Below are 17273 nucleotides of genomic sequence, written 5' to 3'. Positions count from 1 at the left end.
AATGTCCATTCGTCCGTTCGAAGGTACCGCAAAAACGGCTGAACCGATCGCAACGATATTTTGGGTGGGTAATCCCGGGACCCCCTGGAGTAAAATAGGCTATGTTGTTTTTCCAATTTTCCAATTTTTCCAATTTTCCAGTTTTTCCAAACACGATGGAATAATATTTACCGATATGAACAGTGATGTGGCTTTTGTTGAAATTCTACGTACCAGGAGAGAGTAGATCGATCCCTGACGAACTCTTCCTATATAAACGTGCAGCTCCAAAGGAACACGGCAGCGTGTGCAAAGCGACTGAGAAACAGGTGTAGCGGCCGCTTTTGTGTTACAGATTTGGCGCGCACTCTTCACACATAAATGTGCGACTGAGAAAGACGTGAGGCGGCTACTTCCATTTTGCAGAATTCAATCTTTTTTCAAAATGTGCGCCATGTACTGTTTAGATTTTGAGGATTTGCGTGTGATATGATTTAACGGATGTTTATATGAATCATTTAAAATTTTTAAAAAGCCTTCAATTTCTGATATTTTGCCTTTTCATTTGGGCTTCCCAATTGAAGTCCCACCCGTAGGGCGGGTACAGTTGCTAGTTTATGAAACCCCAGTTCAGTTTTCCTTTAACTTTTTGAGTCCAAACATATGTTTAGGAATGGGATTGACTGTGGCCGGGTAGATAGGATTTTTAGTCTCCTACCCAGAGGGAACTGGAAAAGTTTATGTCAACCCTCGACTCTGATTCTGCAACTGGACCTGACGGCATCAGCCCACGGGTCCTAAAATCCTGTTCTTCCGCTCTTTCACTCCCTCTCTCTGTTCTCTTCACCCTCTCTTTTGCTCAAGGTCAACTGCCATCTGCTTGGAAATCAGCCAACATCACCGCTTTACACAAAAAAGGTGCAAAAACAGATCCTAGCAACTACAGACCAATCAGCCTTCTCCCAATTATCAGCAAAGTCATGGAATCCATCATTGCTTCGGATATGAAATCTTTCCTCTTCTCCAATGGCTTGATCTCTGATCATCAATTTGGTTTCAGACCAGGTCACTCTACTCTGGACATGCTGCTTCTGCTGTCTCAACATGGATGGAGGTCCTCAATGCCAAACAGGAAATTAGAGCTGTCTCCCTCGACATATCACGTGCCTTCGATACGGTCTGGCACCCCGCTCTGCTCACCAAACTCTCCTCCTTTGGTATCCATGGAAACCTCCACGCATGGCTGGCGGACTTCCTCTCTAGTCGTACTCAACGTGTGGCCCTGAATGGGTTTCTCTCATCTCCTCTTCCTGTTCAGGCTGGAGTTCCCCGAGGCAGTGTTCTGGGCCCTGTGCTTTTTCTGGTCTTCATCAATGATCTCTCCGACTCTCTTGAAAATCTTCTCTATCTCTTTGCTGATGACTCCACTCTCTGCCACTCCATTCCTCATCCCTCAGATCGGCAGTCTGCAGCCTCCTCACTCTCTGCAGACCTGGTCAAAATCACAGACTGGGCAAACAAGTGGAACATGTCTTTCAATCCTGACAAATCTCACACTCTTACGATGTCTCTCCGAAAAGACCGACTGGACAACCCTCCCATCTACTTTCTGAATAATCCTCTCCAAGAAGTTCTGTCACTCAAGCTTTTGGGTCTCACTATCTGCCATGATCTTTCCTGGGAAAACCACATTTCCACGCTGGCCTCCAAAGCCAGTCGCCGACTGGGCATCCTCCGTCGTGCGAAGTCCTTCCTTGGCACACCTGAGCTCCTCACCACATACAAGGCTTTCATCCGCAGCTCAATGGAGTACTGCTCTCCCCTCTGGCCTGGTGCTCCTGCCTCACACCTAGCTCGTCTTCACGCTGTTGAAACCAAAGCGTTTAGAATCATTGGAATCTCCCGCGATGACGCTATCTCCGAGGGCCTTTCACTTACTCACCGCAGGCAGGTTGGTGGTCTTTCCGTCTTCTACCGACTCCTCTCCGGCCTTGCTCCCCCAGCTCTCTCTAGGCTCTGTCCCCCAAATATTCCTACAGGTCGCACAAGATCTGCCTGCAACCCTCTTATGGTTAAACTGCCAAAATCAAGACTCTCTGCTCACCTTCACTCCTTCATTCCTCTTTTCTCCTGCCTCTGGAACAAACTCCCTCACTCTCTTCAATCCCACTCCTCCCTCCAGGTCTTTAAAACGGCTGCTCACCACCATCTCTTATCTTCCCCATTCCAAAACCTTGATCTTTTCTACCCCCGCTAATTTCACCCCAAATCCACTTTTTTGAGGTGCCGACTTCTTTCCTGGAAGTCCTTGGTGTCCTTGCGTTTTATACCTATCCTGCCTCCCCCCAGGCCCTCTCCCTCCCACACATCTCCCGATGTCCCTGCTCTCAAATGTTGTGTTTGTGTGCTTCCTCCCCTTCTCTCCCCATCTTGTCGACCTCTCCCCTTTTTATATACTTTGTTTGCTTGTTTGTTTGATTTGTTTGTTTGATAAATGTTAGCTCTTTCACAAGCCTCGACTCTGTATACAAAAAAAACAAAAAAAACTAGGTTTTCTCTCCGTCTGTCTGGCTGTCCATCCGTCTGTTGTCCGTCCCACCTGTGATTTTCTAGACTTTTTTCCGTTATCCTTTAACATATTCAACTGAAAGTGGGTGCATGACTTTATTATGAAAAGTTACAGAACAAGTTTGAGCTTTGGGACATTTCCCGAATTTTCACTGACTTATGCCCTTTTTGAACTTAAAAAATATCACATACTAGCCGAAAGCAACCGGTGTTGCCCGGGTTCTTTTTGAATGAATTTACTACTATAATTCAGCTTTTACTCGCGGCCGTAGAAGATTGACTACTATAATTCAGCTCAGTTTTTAATTGTGAAATGGGCCCAGCTCGGCTGAAGCGGCCTCGACCGCCCTCACCACCTAGCCTATAACCTTCCGGGGCCTGTCCCAACATTTTTAGTTCTTTTTGAATGAATTTACTACTATAATTCAGCTTTTACTCACGGCCGTAGACGATTGACTACTATAATTCAGCTCAGCTTTTAATTGGGAAATGGGACAGCCCGGCCGAGGTGGGCCTCGACTGGCCTCGCCACCTAGCCTATAACCTTCCCGGGGCCCGTCCCGACATTTTTGTTTCTTTTTGAATGCATTTACTACTATAATTCAGCTTTTACTCGTGGCCGTAGAAGATTGACTCCTATAATTTATCTCAGCTTTTAATTGCGAAATGGGCCCAGCCCGGCCGAAGCGGCCCCGACCGGCCTCGACCGGCCTCGCCACCTAGCCTATAACCTTCCCGGGGCCCGTCCCGACATTTTTTGTTCTTTTTGAATGAATTTACTACCATAATTCAGCTTTTACTCATGGCCGTAGAAGATTGACTACTATAATTCAGCTCAGCTTTTAATTGCGAAATGGGCCCGGACCGGCCGAGGTGGGCCTCGACCGGACTCGCCACCTAGCCTAAAACCTTCCCGGGCCCGTCCCGACATTTTTTATATTGGAGGTTTCCTCCTATCTTTCACCGTTCAGGAGATTAGCTTGCGCAGACAAACAAACAAAAACTTTCTTTTATATATATAGAAGAATATATATATGAATATATATATATAGAAGAATATATAGAATATATAGAAGAATCTTTTATATATATATAGAAGATAGATAGATTATACATGGCTCGGTTTCAGCTGACCTGACTCCACCCTACTGCTTTTCACCCATTGGCTGGACAGCTGGTCTGACTCCACCCCAATTAAAATCATTTGCCACCAATCCATGAAGCAGCACAGATCGTCGGGTTTTAGGCCTTGGTGTTAGTCCATGGCTCAGTGCAATTGCAATGATCCCAGGTATATAACCACATTGTATTGTATGTGCACATAAGCCGTACACATGTTTTTGCTTCAAGTATGTACATCGAGTTATTTTTTACTATTATTATTTTCGGCACCAAACGCGGCATTATACATCGTCCAAATAAAGGGAGGTGTTCACTGATATTGAATGGAAACTTGGTAGGGGACATGTTTTGCAAAGCAATTCTCACTGTTGTTGCTTTATATTTTCAGGCCACATTGGAGCAGACAAGGCAAGCACTTGAAGAAGAGAAGAAGAAGACAGTGGATTTATTGTACCGGATATTCCCGGGCGATGTGGCTCGGAAGCTATGGCAGGGACTGCCCGTGGATGCGCAGAAGTTTGATAATATTACCATCCTGTTTTCAGACATTGTAGGATTCACAGCCATTTGTGCCCATTGTACTCCAATGCAAGTTGTTGGGATGCTGAATGCACTCTACACCAAGTTTGATCAGCAGTGTGGTTTCCTGGATATATATAAGGTCCTGGAATCTTTTTTATCATCAATTACAACCTAAGTTCCATTTTGCCTTACTCAAGTCTATGCCACATCCTGTACAAGATAATTCCTCATCTCTCTCTCTCTCTCTCTCTCTCTCTCTCTCTCGCTCTCGCTCTCGCTCTCGCTCTCGCTCTCGCTCTCTCTCTCTCTGTCGCTCTCTCTCTCCCCCCCCCCCCCCCTCTCTCTGTCGCTCTCTGTCTCTCCCCCTCTCTGTGAGCTGAGTGCCATCGCGGGAGCTTTCTGCAGTCATAACACAGAGGTCAATCAAATAAAAACATCTTTTCTCTCTCTCTCTCTCTCTCTCTCTCTCTCTCTCTCTCTCTCTCTCTCTCTCTGTCTCTGTCTCTGTCTCTGTCTCTGTCTCTCCCTGTCTCTGTCTCTCTCTCTCTCAACATGTCTCTCTGTGAGCAAAGCGGCACAGCGGGAGCATTCTGTGGTCATAACCCAGAGGTTGATGGATCAAAATTATCCTTTTTCTCTCTTTCTCCCTCTCTCTCTCACTCGCTCTCCCCCTCTCTCTCTCCATGTCTCTCATCGCAGTCAAATGTCTAGGTAATTTGTACAGAAATTTTTTCTGTTCTTGAAATTAGATGTCAAAATATTAGACAGGTCGCTGGTTACTGTTACAGTGTCAGCATTGTCCCACCAGTTTGTTTACAAGTGAAAACCATATGAGCTAAGGTGGCCAAGCATTGACGACGCTGGGCTCGTATCCAGTGGCTGTGGTTTCAAGTCCACCAAAGGTGTTAAATCAAAACATAATCCCAGAAGAATAGCAGTGTTGCAAATGGAATGTTGATTTTAAAAAATCTAGCAGGCGTACTCGTGATCTCCAGGAAGGAAGTTCCACCTGGTATGGTGTCAGTCCACTATTTTGTGTTTAACTTAAATAAATCCATGAACAGGCAGTAACTTGTTGCCGTTCGGATCATACGTCATTGGCCACTTCGTCATTGGCCACTTCTCCCTCACTGAACTGAATCATAAATAATAGGAGAAAATGTCACCTTGGGGATAGGATCATCAAACCATTCATAAGTATGAATTGATTCGAGGTTAATGACATCGATAATTTGCATTAGCAATTGCCTAAAGCCTGACATAAACCGGGTCAAACTACCCTGTTATGTCTTGGAGCACTACCTTTGGGCCTGAGTCAACAGAGCCAAATCAGTATTGATAACAGGATGACTGGTATGTCATCTAAGGTAAAATGCTCAGTTTCATTTCCTCCTCTTCTTCGAATCCCACTTCTTTACATTTGTTTGTATCAATGCTATTCAAATGTTCAGGATGGAGACCAGTTAACATGAAGCAAATGCTTAATGGGAGTGAGGGAGCATGAGTTTTTCAAAACATAAGTTTGCTCCAAAACCTTTACAACTCCTGAAAATGTACATCTTTGTGCGAACCTGTCTGCAGGTGGAAACGATCGGTGACGCGTATTGCGTAGCTGCAGGTCTACATCGGGCGAGCACCACACATGCCCAGCAGGCTGCCTGGATGGCTCTAGCTATGATGCGTCTTTCTCAAGAGGTCATGACCCCGGGGGGAGACCCAATACAGGTATGCACATCTGGTAGAAATACTAATGGTGTATTCAGTTACCAGGCAGCTGGCTAGCGCTTGCCAAGCCAGCCGTTCCTCATCAACGGTTTCAAATTGAGTGCTTAGGCCATTTGGCGAGCACTCTATAAGGTTATTGGTAATGGAACACATCCCTGTTCCAGCAATCGAAGACTTCCGTTTGTGTGTTTATTCAAGTTTGCCATTTCATTTATATGAATAAAAGGACCCACCATGACTGCCTGGGGACATCGACAGCAGAGTTGAAGGTCAAAATAGAGGGAAGTAAAAAATTCATTGGTGTGGGGGAGAAATGGGGGAGGGGGGCAGGAAAGGTTGTATGAATAAGATGGATACAGAAGGGAACTCCCAAGAATAAAAATTGGAAATCTATAATGAGGAGGGATTTTGGTGGGGTTAAAGGTTGGAGTAAAGATCATGTTTTTGGATTGAGGATGATCTGAGATGGTGGTGAACAGCTGTCTTGCTGATTTGGAGGGAAGAATGAGATTGAAGAGGATGTGGAAGTTGATTCACAGTTGAGAAACAAAAAGAGGAACAAATGAGTGGAGGTGAGCAGTGGTCCTGGATTTAGGTAGTTTCACCAGAAGGAGGTTAATGGAATGGCCAGTGGACAGTGTGAGCCCCACAGAAACCTGGGTGGATGGGCGGGTTGGGGGCGGTGGGGAGGGGAGGGATGAGAGGGGGACAAAAAGCACGGAAAGAGCAGAGGGTGCAAGACCATGAAGGAGGCAGGAGATCACCGACCATGGTGGCCCCATAGACTCAGCTTGTTTTCATTTACTATCACCTCTTTCAATGATTTGTGCATCGTCACCAAACGTTTTTGGCATAATTGGCAATCTTACAATTCTGCTTAATTCTTCTAAATTTATTTATGACTCCTTTTATTCTGTGAGGCACAATTGAGAGTTTTGTTAAAGCATTCGCCATAGCAGATGATGTCACTGCATCTGGTGGGTGGTGCTTCCAGCATCATTGTCACAGGAGTGTTGTTGTTGTTCTATCAACTCCATACGCATCACCCCTCCTTGAGCAGTGCTGTTATCTGCTAGTTAAAGGATATATATCAACAAAGATTTGATTGTATATCCATAAAACTCTGATAAATTTTAATATTATGGGAAGGTGTTTCTACCCTCAAAGCATAGGAATTTAAGAATGCAAAGATTTAAACGATTTCCATTACTCAGACGAACTTGTAGGTGTTGAACTACATTAACAAAGCTAAAAAGGAATCTGGTATTACAGTGATATATAAAACCCCAAGATCCTAAATAGAAACACAGTAGTTTTACTAGTCCCCTACCCGGAGGCGACTATAGGTTTGCTCTCCATCTGTTTGTCTGTCTGTCCGTCCCCCACCTGTGGTTTTCTCTACTTTTCTCCCATACTCTTTAACATATTCAACTGAAACTAGTTTCAGGACATTTCGTCAATTTTTCACGAAGTTATGCTTTTTTTGTTTGGAACAAGAACATTCATTAGGACCAGTAGAGGGATATGTAATGCAAAGCAATTCTCCCTCGTGTTATAATTTGACACAATAAGTGATTATAATGTACTATTAATCATTCAAAAACCTGTGTTACATATTTTAAAGTGAATTTTTCATTATTATCCTTCACTATTTTTAAATGAGAGAGTTCATAGAACACCTCACCCTGCACAGGCACTCTAATACAATTACGTTACTCCTCTGTGCGGATTGAGATTCCGTACAATTTGACAAATTCAGAGCCAAAGTACATAACATACTGATAAACTGCAGGTTCATGTTCCGATTCGAGTTCTACAGTATTCAAAATATAATACTCAATTGAAAGTAAATTTTTCCTCGATCATAGACTGACTTATATAGACAGACAGACAGACAGAGTGAACCAAATGCTTAATCCAACCTTTCACTTCGCGTGCGTGGGAGAATTAAGTGTTAATATTACAAGTTATTTTAAGGTACTATATATATATATATATATATATATATATATATATATATATATTTATTTATTTATAATAAACGGTATATGTTCTATTTATCATTTTATAAATGTTTGGTTATGTATTGTAGTTTTTCGTTTTATTAAAAAGAATCAACAAACGTTAATTGTACTATTACAAAAAATTATTTAAATTCGAATTAAAATTGAAATAACATCAGTTAAATCATCATCATCAATGTAGCATGCTCTTTACTGAGCGTCCGCGCTGCCAAATCAGTGTCTTGGCAAGTGCTACACTGGGTCATTGGGTTATGCTGGTTGACTTGGTTGTTCTGGGTGGATTGGTGATGCTGGTTGGTTTGGTTATGTTGGGTGATTTGGTTATGCCGGGTGATTTGGTTATACAACATGCATTTTAAGGCCATTTTCCCTGCTAGAGCGGGGGTTAGCCTTGCGGTCCCCATGACAATCTTCTCCATTTTGCCCTATTTTCTGCATCTCTCCTTGTTAACCCCCTTGCCCGCATTTCTTCTTCCACCATCTTTAGCCAAGTCTTTCTCGGTCTTCCCCGTCCTCTACTTCCTTCTACATTAACTTCCATCACTCTTCTCAACCAGTCACTTTCATCCTTCCTCAATACATGACCAAACCATCTCAACCTGTTCCTCTTCACAGCATCAATCACAGGCAATATTACCATCATCTTTCGCAATTCATCATTTGTCTTCCTCTCTCTCAACGATACTCCGCACATCCATCGAACCATTCGCATTTCCACCCTTTCCAGCCTTCGTTGCTGCTCTACGTTCATTACCCATGTCTCGCTCCCATAAATCATAACACTTCTCACACATGCAGCATACACCTTTACCTTCAGCTTCAGCGACACTCTCCTCCTCATCAGCATGCCACTCAGTTCCCGAAACTTCTTCCATGCACATCTCACTCGAGCAACCGTTGCCGAGTCTGATCCACCTTCTCCATTCAGCATGTCTCCGAGGTAGCAAAATGTTTTCACACCTTCCAGCTTCACGCCGTCTCCAAGATCCAACTCAACATTTCCTCCATCTGCAGCTCCCTCTGTGCACACCTTACATTTGAATGTATCTGCCACACTGGTAAATGACCCTCTCAGACCACTACATTTGTGATGAACCCACTCAGCACACATTGTACATTGAATGGAGTTCACTCCGACACCCTTCCTGCACACAGCACACGGCCACTTCCCAGTTCTTTCCACCTCACCACATGCTTTACCACTTGCCATCACCTTTGTCTTTCCGATATTCACCTTCAGACCTTTTGTCTCCATACATTCCTACCACTTGTTCATCTTTTCCTTCAGTCCATCCATACTTTCCGCAATCAACACCAGATCATCTGCATACAACAACTCCCACGGTAAACCCTCCTTTACGTTCTGAGCCAGCACCTCCATCACAGCTACAAATAGTAGTGGACTTAGTACCGACCCCTGATGCACTCCCACCTTCACCTCAAACTCACCACTGTTCCCGTCCTTCGTCCTTACAGCTGTGCGCGCTCTTTTGTACATTGCCATCACTACTCTGATCAACCATTCCTCCACTCCTAACTTCCTCAATGCCCATGTCAATACTTTGCGTGGAACCCTATCGAATGCTTTCTCCAGATCAACAAACCCAAAAAACAACTTCTTCCTCTTATCCATGTACTTCTCCTGCAACTGCCTCACAATGAAAAGTGCATCTGTCGTTCCTCTTCCTGGCATAAATCCAAACTGCATTTCGTTGATCTTCACTTTCTTCCTTATCCTCCTCTCCAACACCCTTTCCAATACCTTCATTCCATGCTCCAATAACGTTATCGCTCGGTACGAGCCACACTCCAGAGGGTCACCTTTCCCCTTGTATAGAGGGACGAGGGTACTCAGTTCCCATTCCACTGGAATGCGGCCTTCTTTCACCACCAGATTACAGATCTCTGTCATTCTCTTCACACCCCAACTTCCTGCTGCCTTCAACATATCTCCCACAACTCCCGTCGGCCCTCCCGCTTTTCCACTCTTCATTGCTTTTATCGCTTCCTCAACTTCCTTCTCAGTTATCTTCTCTGCCGGTCCTAAAACTGGGTTACTCTCTATGTTGCCATCCCATTCATTCTCTGTATTCAACAGCATTTCCATATATCTTTTCCATCTTCCTTTAATTCCATCTGGGTCCACAATGATTTGTCCCACTGCATCCTTCAAGCAACTCACCCCCATCACATCACACCTCTCTTTCGCTATGTGCTTTGCAATCCTGAATACTGCTTTCTGACCCTCTTCCGAATCCAAGCGTTCTCCGAACATTTTCCTACATGCCTCCTGCGCCTTTGCTACCTCTTTCTTTGCAGCCTTCCTGGCTGCCTTATAACTTTCATGCTCTGCTGTTTCTGCTCCCGTACCCTTCGCCTTCTGCCACTCTTTGAACTTCTTCCTCTTCTCGTCAATCCTCTTTCCAACTTCAACATCCCACCACCATGTTTCTGGTTATGCTGGTTATGCTGTTATGGTTATCTGCAAACCAGGTTATGCTGGTTGGTATCGTTATGCCTGTTGGTTTTGGTTATGCCGGGGGGTTTGGTGATGCTGGTTGGCTGGGTTGTACTGGATGGTTTGCCATTGCCCTCTCAGCAATCAGTACAGACAGAAATTTGGAGTTTGTTCAGGGTTTCGTCTATAACTCACCTACTCTTCACAAGACAATCTTTAACATGGCAGAAAGCTTCTGTAGTAAAAACGCATCTGAACTCTTCTCAAAATCGTGGTGAAGCAAAATAGAAATGAACCTGAAATCCACCAGAAACACAAGAACGCCACAAGCATTCGTGGAAGACGTTTTTAATCCGATAGAGGTTACACAGCCATGACCACTGCATTCAAGTTAAGGTCACTTCTTCATAAGGAAGACTTTGAACTGGAAATCCCTGGAATCAAAACGTTGTTTGACTGCTGAGCAAAGTGTCCTCAAAGAGGATAATGCACCAAGAACTAGAACGCATCTGAAAATGCAAAGCACGTCCACGTCCATTTTTATTCAGACGTCTTCTTCTTACGTATGCTCAAAATAACGAAAGCGGTAAAAAAAAAAATACAAAATTAAAATTGATGATTTATGCAGCCTTGACCTTTGAGCTTTAGATCTAAACAATAATCAGCTTCTAACTTTTGAGTTTTGAACCAATTATGTGACCCAATATGTAAATTCTTTAAATTCTTGCCAATCGGGTGAAAATCGGCGATTTTACACAACCTTGACCGCTGACCTTTTGATCTAAAAAAAACCCCAATGAGCTTTTAGCTTTTTATTGGTGAACCAATTCAGTGACCCAATATGCAAATTCTTTAAATTTCAGGTCAATCAGATGAAAATTGACGATTTTATGTGATGCTGATCTTTGAGCTTTTGACCAAATTATTAATTTGCTTCTCCACATTCTCATAATAAAGCTTTATTGAAAATTTATTGACAAAACTCAAATGGTAATTTAAATTTCAGGCCAATCGGATGAAAATTTATTTTATGTGACACTAACCTTTAATCTTTTAGTTTGAACCTTTTTGACAAAATTATTAATTTGCCTTCTGCATATTCTCATAATAAAGCTTTGTTGAAAATTCGATGACAAAACTCAAATGGGAAATTGAAACATCAGGTCAATTGGTGAAAAATTATGATTTTAAGTGACAGTCTCAACCCTTTGACCTTTTGACAAAATTATGAATTTGCCTTCTCCATATAGCCTGGTGTTGGCTGAGCGGTTAGGGTGCTGGCTTGGGATCCTAGGATCCTGAGTTCAAATCCCGGTCGATCGCTGAATTAACGCCAGGGGGTTGACTCAGCCCGTCATCCTTCCGAGGTCGGCAAATTGAGTACCAGTTCACTGGTAATTCCCTGTGTGTCGTAAGAGGCGACCAACAGGGTTGGTGGCAGGAAGGGCATCCGGCCATAAAACATTGCTTCAAAAAGCGGACCACGGTGCCCGAAAAAGGCCAACCCCCGCTTTGTGGGGAAAAATGGCCTATAAAGGTGGTTCATATTATCATAATAAAGCTTTGGTGAAAATTTGATGACAAAACTCAAATGGTAAAAAAGTTATGGCCCAGACAGACACACACACACACACACACACACACACACACACACACACACACACACACACACACACACACACACACACACAGATGGACAGGCAGACACACAGAAGTTATTACAAAACCGCAGGGATGGGCTAATAAAGGTAGTGCATGGACCATGTCTATTACCTTGATGGGAGGGTGAGGGAGTGGGCACATAACTTTTGTGATGACCCTCGTACACTGATTTATAGTCGAGAATCTGAAGGTTTGATTCAGGAATTAAGTGTCCATAAGAAAGTTTTGTAAACCAATTTTGCATTATGTGGCGTTGGTGTTCCTAGACAGTTGCTTAGCATTTATTCTGTACTTGGCTGTCAGTGTAAGTGGGAATGGATTGAGTGATGTGGTACAATCGATAGTAGATCTTTATGTAAGTGGTTCCAAGTACTGTCGGTACCTGCAGTCAATGAGATTCCAAGAGAGACAGACAGAGAGAGACAGACAGACAGAGAGAGACAGACAGACAGAGAGAGAGAGAGAGAGAGAGAGAGAGAGAGAGAGAGAAAGAAAGAAAGAAAGAAAGAGAGAGAGCTGCATGAAAGCTCGGCTAATTGGCGTGATTGAAAAAGCAGTCCAATTGACCCTGTTCCTGCTTTGTGAAAACAGGCAGAGATGCAAGCCCTCATTAAGACACACCATGTTGTATGCGTTTTTAATACCAATACTAGTGTGGGGCTAGTTCATTAGGCATCAGAACATGGGGTGCATTGCAGCATCCCTTCTTCCAGTGGAATAATATTAAATGGAATAAGCACCAATACATCAGTTGAAGATTAAATTTTCGTTGATCAAAAATTAGATTTTGATGTAATGATATGCCAATGCATTTGTGTCTGAAATTGCCTGAAAACCTCCAGGGAGGAGTTTTTCTTTAAATGTTGGCGTTCCAATCTGAACATCAAGCTCATGATATGTGCAGATGGATCTCAGATTCAAATCCCACATATTGTACAATGTGTGTTTGTCCATTGCCTACTAATGGCCTTCTGATGTTTGTAAAATTCCATGGATGTCTGCTAATGTCCTCGTCTTGCTTGTGACATTGTAAAAGCTCCTTCATGAGCCTTAATTACCTCCACTACCAAAGGTGGATGGAGGTTATGTTTTCACCCATGTTTGTTACATGCGAAAATCGAAGATTTTTCAAGTATATTAGTTGGTCTTGTGCGTTATTCGGTCTGTCTGTGTGTCTGTTTGTATGTCAACCGCATACAAGCTGATTATAAATAATCTTACTATAATTCACCAAATGTCCGTCTGTCTGTTCGAAGGTACCGTAAAAACTGCTGAACCAATCGCAAAGATATTTTGGGTGGATAATCCTGGGATCTCCAGGAGTAAAATAGGCTATTTAGTTTTCCCAATTTCAGCTTTGGTCTCCAGCATTCTCAGGTTTGGACTCCCGCATAACATTCACGTTCGCATAACGTTCATTGTGACGATGTTCTCATTGTGACGATGTTGTGACGATGTATGTGTTCACGGTAGTGTTTGACGTGACGGTGTGAATGTAATTTCGTAATGTTTTTCGTTCGTAATTCTTTAATGAACGTTTAATGTTTAATGAACGTTTAATGTTTAATGAACGTTTAATGCCCTTCGATGTCCGGGGCCGCTCGCGTGCTACACTGGACGGGCCAGCATGTACCTTGCCCTTCGCCGTCAGGCTCGGGTAAACCGCTGAGCCCCGTCCGTGATGGGGACTGGGGCTTGAGACAGTGTCCCACGAACGAGGAATTCCCAGTAAGCGCGAGTCATCAGCTCGCGTTGATTAAGTCCCTGCCCTTTGTACACACCGCCTGCGCCCGTCGCTACTACCGATCGGACAGTTTGATGAGATCCTCGGATCAGCCCCTGCACGGGCCGTTCTCGGCTCGTGCCAGTGCACCGAAAAGATGAGTGAACTTAACTGTCTAGAGGAAGTAAAAGTCGTAACAAGGTTTCCGTCGGTGAACCTGCGGAAGGATCATTATCGGGACACCATGAGAGCGAGTGAGACGCGAGACGGATGTGGGACGTGATCGTCCATGTACTGTTTAGATTTTGATGATTTGCGTGTGATATGATTTAACGGATGTTTATATGAATCGTTTAAAATTAAAAAAGCCTTCAATTTCTGAAATATTTTACCTTTTCATTCGGGTCTCCCAATTGAAGCCCCGCCCTTAGGGCGGGTACTGTTGCTAGAAAAGTTAATGCACATCTTCTTGAAATGTCTAGAGTGAAACATTGTTTTTTAAATTTGTTTATTGAAATTCGCTCTAAACAAGGGTGAAAGCTACTCAATATTTGTGGATTGTATAGAGTACAGTACAACTGCAATCAGTCATTGGAACTGTACACTGATTATAATCTGCCGGTACAGATTACCGAAAAATAGCTATTGGCACAGCACTAATATATATATTATATATACTAGGACGTGCCCGTACGTGGGTGCCCGTTCCTTGCCAAAAAAAAAAAAAAAAATGTCTTCGCCCATGCATGCATGGGCGTGCCCATGGGCCCATGGGCATGCCCGTAACTGCGTGATGTGACCGTACAATGAATGTATCGTCCCGACGCCGCAGCTCGGATGGCGCTGCAGTTAATCGGGCCTGTATCGGCAGAGTTATTATAAACGTGTACTACAATCGATCGTACCTTACAGCGTCTGCTCGCCACGTTCAGCATCAGTACGTCGTCACTATGACTATCCGTAAGTCCGGAAGTGACGTCCTCATTTGACTGTCCGGAAGGTCGCATATCGCAGTTACGATGAATCGCAAATTAGTTTTAATTAGTTTTAAAACATAGTTTAACGCCAACATAGCGCCAACATAGTTTGCCAACGTGAAATAAATGAATACGCTCTCAAATGTGCCGTCCGAGGCAGAGTCTGTTCGCCACGTTCGGCACACGTGATAGCTCGCTGCTCTCTGATTGGTTGAATCGTTTTTTGGACATAGCTCGGTAACTACTTCTCCGATTAATATGAAACCTTGAAAAGGCACATCCTCAGGTCCCCAGCAATATACCTGGCAAGTTTCAAGTATATCGGACCCGTGGTTGTCGAGAAACAGCGGTCACAGACAAACACACAGACATACACACACACATACACACAGAGATTACTGGAATTATAGATAGATATATATATATATATTTTATAGATATATAAATATACATTATATATATATATATATATATATATATATATATATATATATATATATATATATATATATATATATATATATGTATGTATATAAATATATATATACTGTATATATATATAAATATATATATACTGTATATATATACCATATATATATATTATATTATATATATATATATATATATATATATATATATATATATATATATATATATGTATATATATATGTATATATATATGTATATATATATATATGTATATATTTATACATACATCCGAAGGTACAAAGGTACATCCGGAGCTTGGCAGGCAATGTGGACATACGTGGTGATGACGTCATGACGTTCGCTCATTAGGTTGGAGCACCAAATTACAGATACTAACAAGAAAGAGCAATCAGAGATTGCAAACCCTCACCAGGATGTATTTTCAGTGGTTTTTTAAGGCTTTTGTGTTGAAACAAATATGGCGGCCGAACCACGTCATCGATGACATCATTATTATTTTTTCTCCACCAGTTTATGCCGACATGGCGCTCAAGAAATTTCATCTTGATCGGATGAAGTTTTGTACTTGTCAAATTATGACGTCATAATAGAGGGACCTATGACATCATCACCAACAGATGTTATTCCCCATGGAGAGTTATTTACAATGAGCCATGTCTCAATTTTTCCTATGCAGCGCTTTCAGAGATATAGAGGTGCAAATGTTTTCTGTTTTTTCAAGATGGCGGCCAAACCACGTGATCTATGACGTCATACTCATCATTAAAAACATTATACACGTGGAGGTACACCTATGGTGAAAATTTCGTGTCAATCGGACCAACGGATGTCGAGAAAATGAATTTTTAAAATGCAGACACGTGTACACATGAATGCTTAACCGCACTTTTCGCTCCGTGGGCGCAGGGTAAACATGGAGATTTTCATCCACGAGCAATTAAATTCAAAATTGGGTGCATCACACCTTTTCGCATTAGCATTAAGCATATGAATTTAATTAGGCACAAATTATAATGTATTTCAACAGCACAAGATAAGTGGAATACAAAGGTGAAAGCCTGGATGTTTAAAACAATCATGAAGTGGGTGCGATGGGTCTTCCATTATCATATGAACCTTCAACACAGCATGTTTCTCATACAAGGTACAAATTGAGGGAAGGTGTGTCCGTATCACATGCTGGGCAATCTTCCTACGCCTTTCAATTTCTTAACAATCTCTTTTGACAAATTCCCAAATGTACGTATCGAATTGAGAGTGAGAATGCACAGACACTTGGGACACACAATTCCCGAATGACGTCACGAGAAGAAGAAGAATACCAGTCCTTTTTGCATCTTCAGGTGCATTGGGCTGCCGAAGCAGTTTCTTAGGCTATTGAGCCCAATCCTGGAAGAGTCACCAATCCGGCGGAGGACACTCGAATGGCTCATTCGTCCCAGTAAGCTGGTGCTCATTGTGTCGACCTCGGAAGGATGACAGGCTGAATCAACCCACATAGTGTTAATTTAACGGCCTGGCGGGGGCGTGAACTCGGGACCCTGAGATCTCGAGGCAGCCACCTTAATCGTAAAGCCAACCCGAGGCTGGACACCACGAGAGTATGGAAATGATTGTGCCTTTAAAGCAGTAGTAGCTTGTTTGTTCGTTCGTTCGCAGCACAAGGCTGCGGGGTAGAGTCATTGGCCGAGGGCATGACTGTGCCGCTGATGCAGTGCCCCCCTGTAGGTTAGGGCAGAAATTTGGAATTTGTTTATGATGCCAGCGATAGCTCACCTACTCTTCATGAAGGTCACCATGGGAATGCTGGCAGACTTGATCATCGCCCATTTGATGATCATCCTAGGGATGGCACACGCATTGATGAATCACCCTCCCTGTGAAACACCAGGACCACAGTTTACAGCTCAGTCGGGATTTGAACCCAAGCTCGACAGCTTAGAGGCGAGTGTGGGTAGCTCTCGGACTCCAGGCCATCCTATCAGTAGAGGACAAGGTGGAGGACGAGGAGGAGTAGGAGGAGTAGTAGGCACAATTGGATGACACCATTGACATCACTGATC

At 43.1% G+C, this 17273-nt stretch overlaps 1 protein-coding gene across 1 annotated transcript in view; it reads left to right on the top strand.

Annotated features, from left to right (window-relative positions):
• Positions 1 to 17273, top strand: part of GUCY1A2 (guanylate cyclase 1 soluble subunit alpha 2) — a 48562-nt gene that overhangs the window by 15979 nt on the left and 15310 nt on the right. Inside the window, exons 4-5 of the mRNA XM_068131578.2 lie at positions 4058 to 4330; positions 5773 to 5916. Of these exons, the coding sequence (XP_067987679.2) occupies positions 4058 to 4330; positions 5773 to 5916 (417 nt within the window). The remainder of the gene's footprint in view (positions 1 to 4057; positions 4331 to 5772; positions 5917 to 17273) is intronic.

Source organism: Myxine glutinosa, chromosome 12, assembly GCF_964187855.1.
Source record: "Myxine glutinosa chromosome 12, kmMyxGlut1.1, whole genome shotgun sequence".
Lineage (NCBI taxonomy): Eukaryota > Metazoa > Chordata > Myxini > Myxiniformes > Myxinidae > Myxine > Myxine glutinosa.
This window is presented reverse-complemented; position numbering and strand designations above follow the sequence as displayed.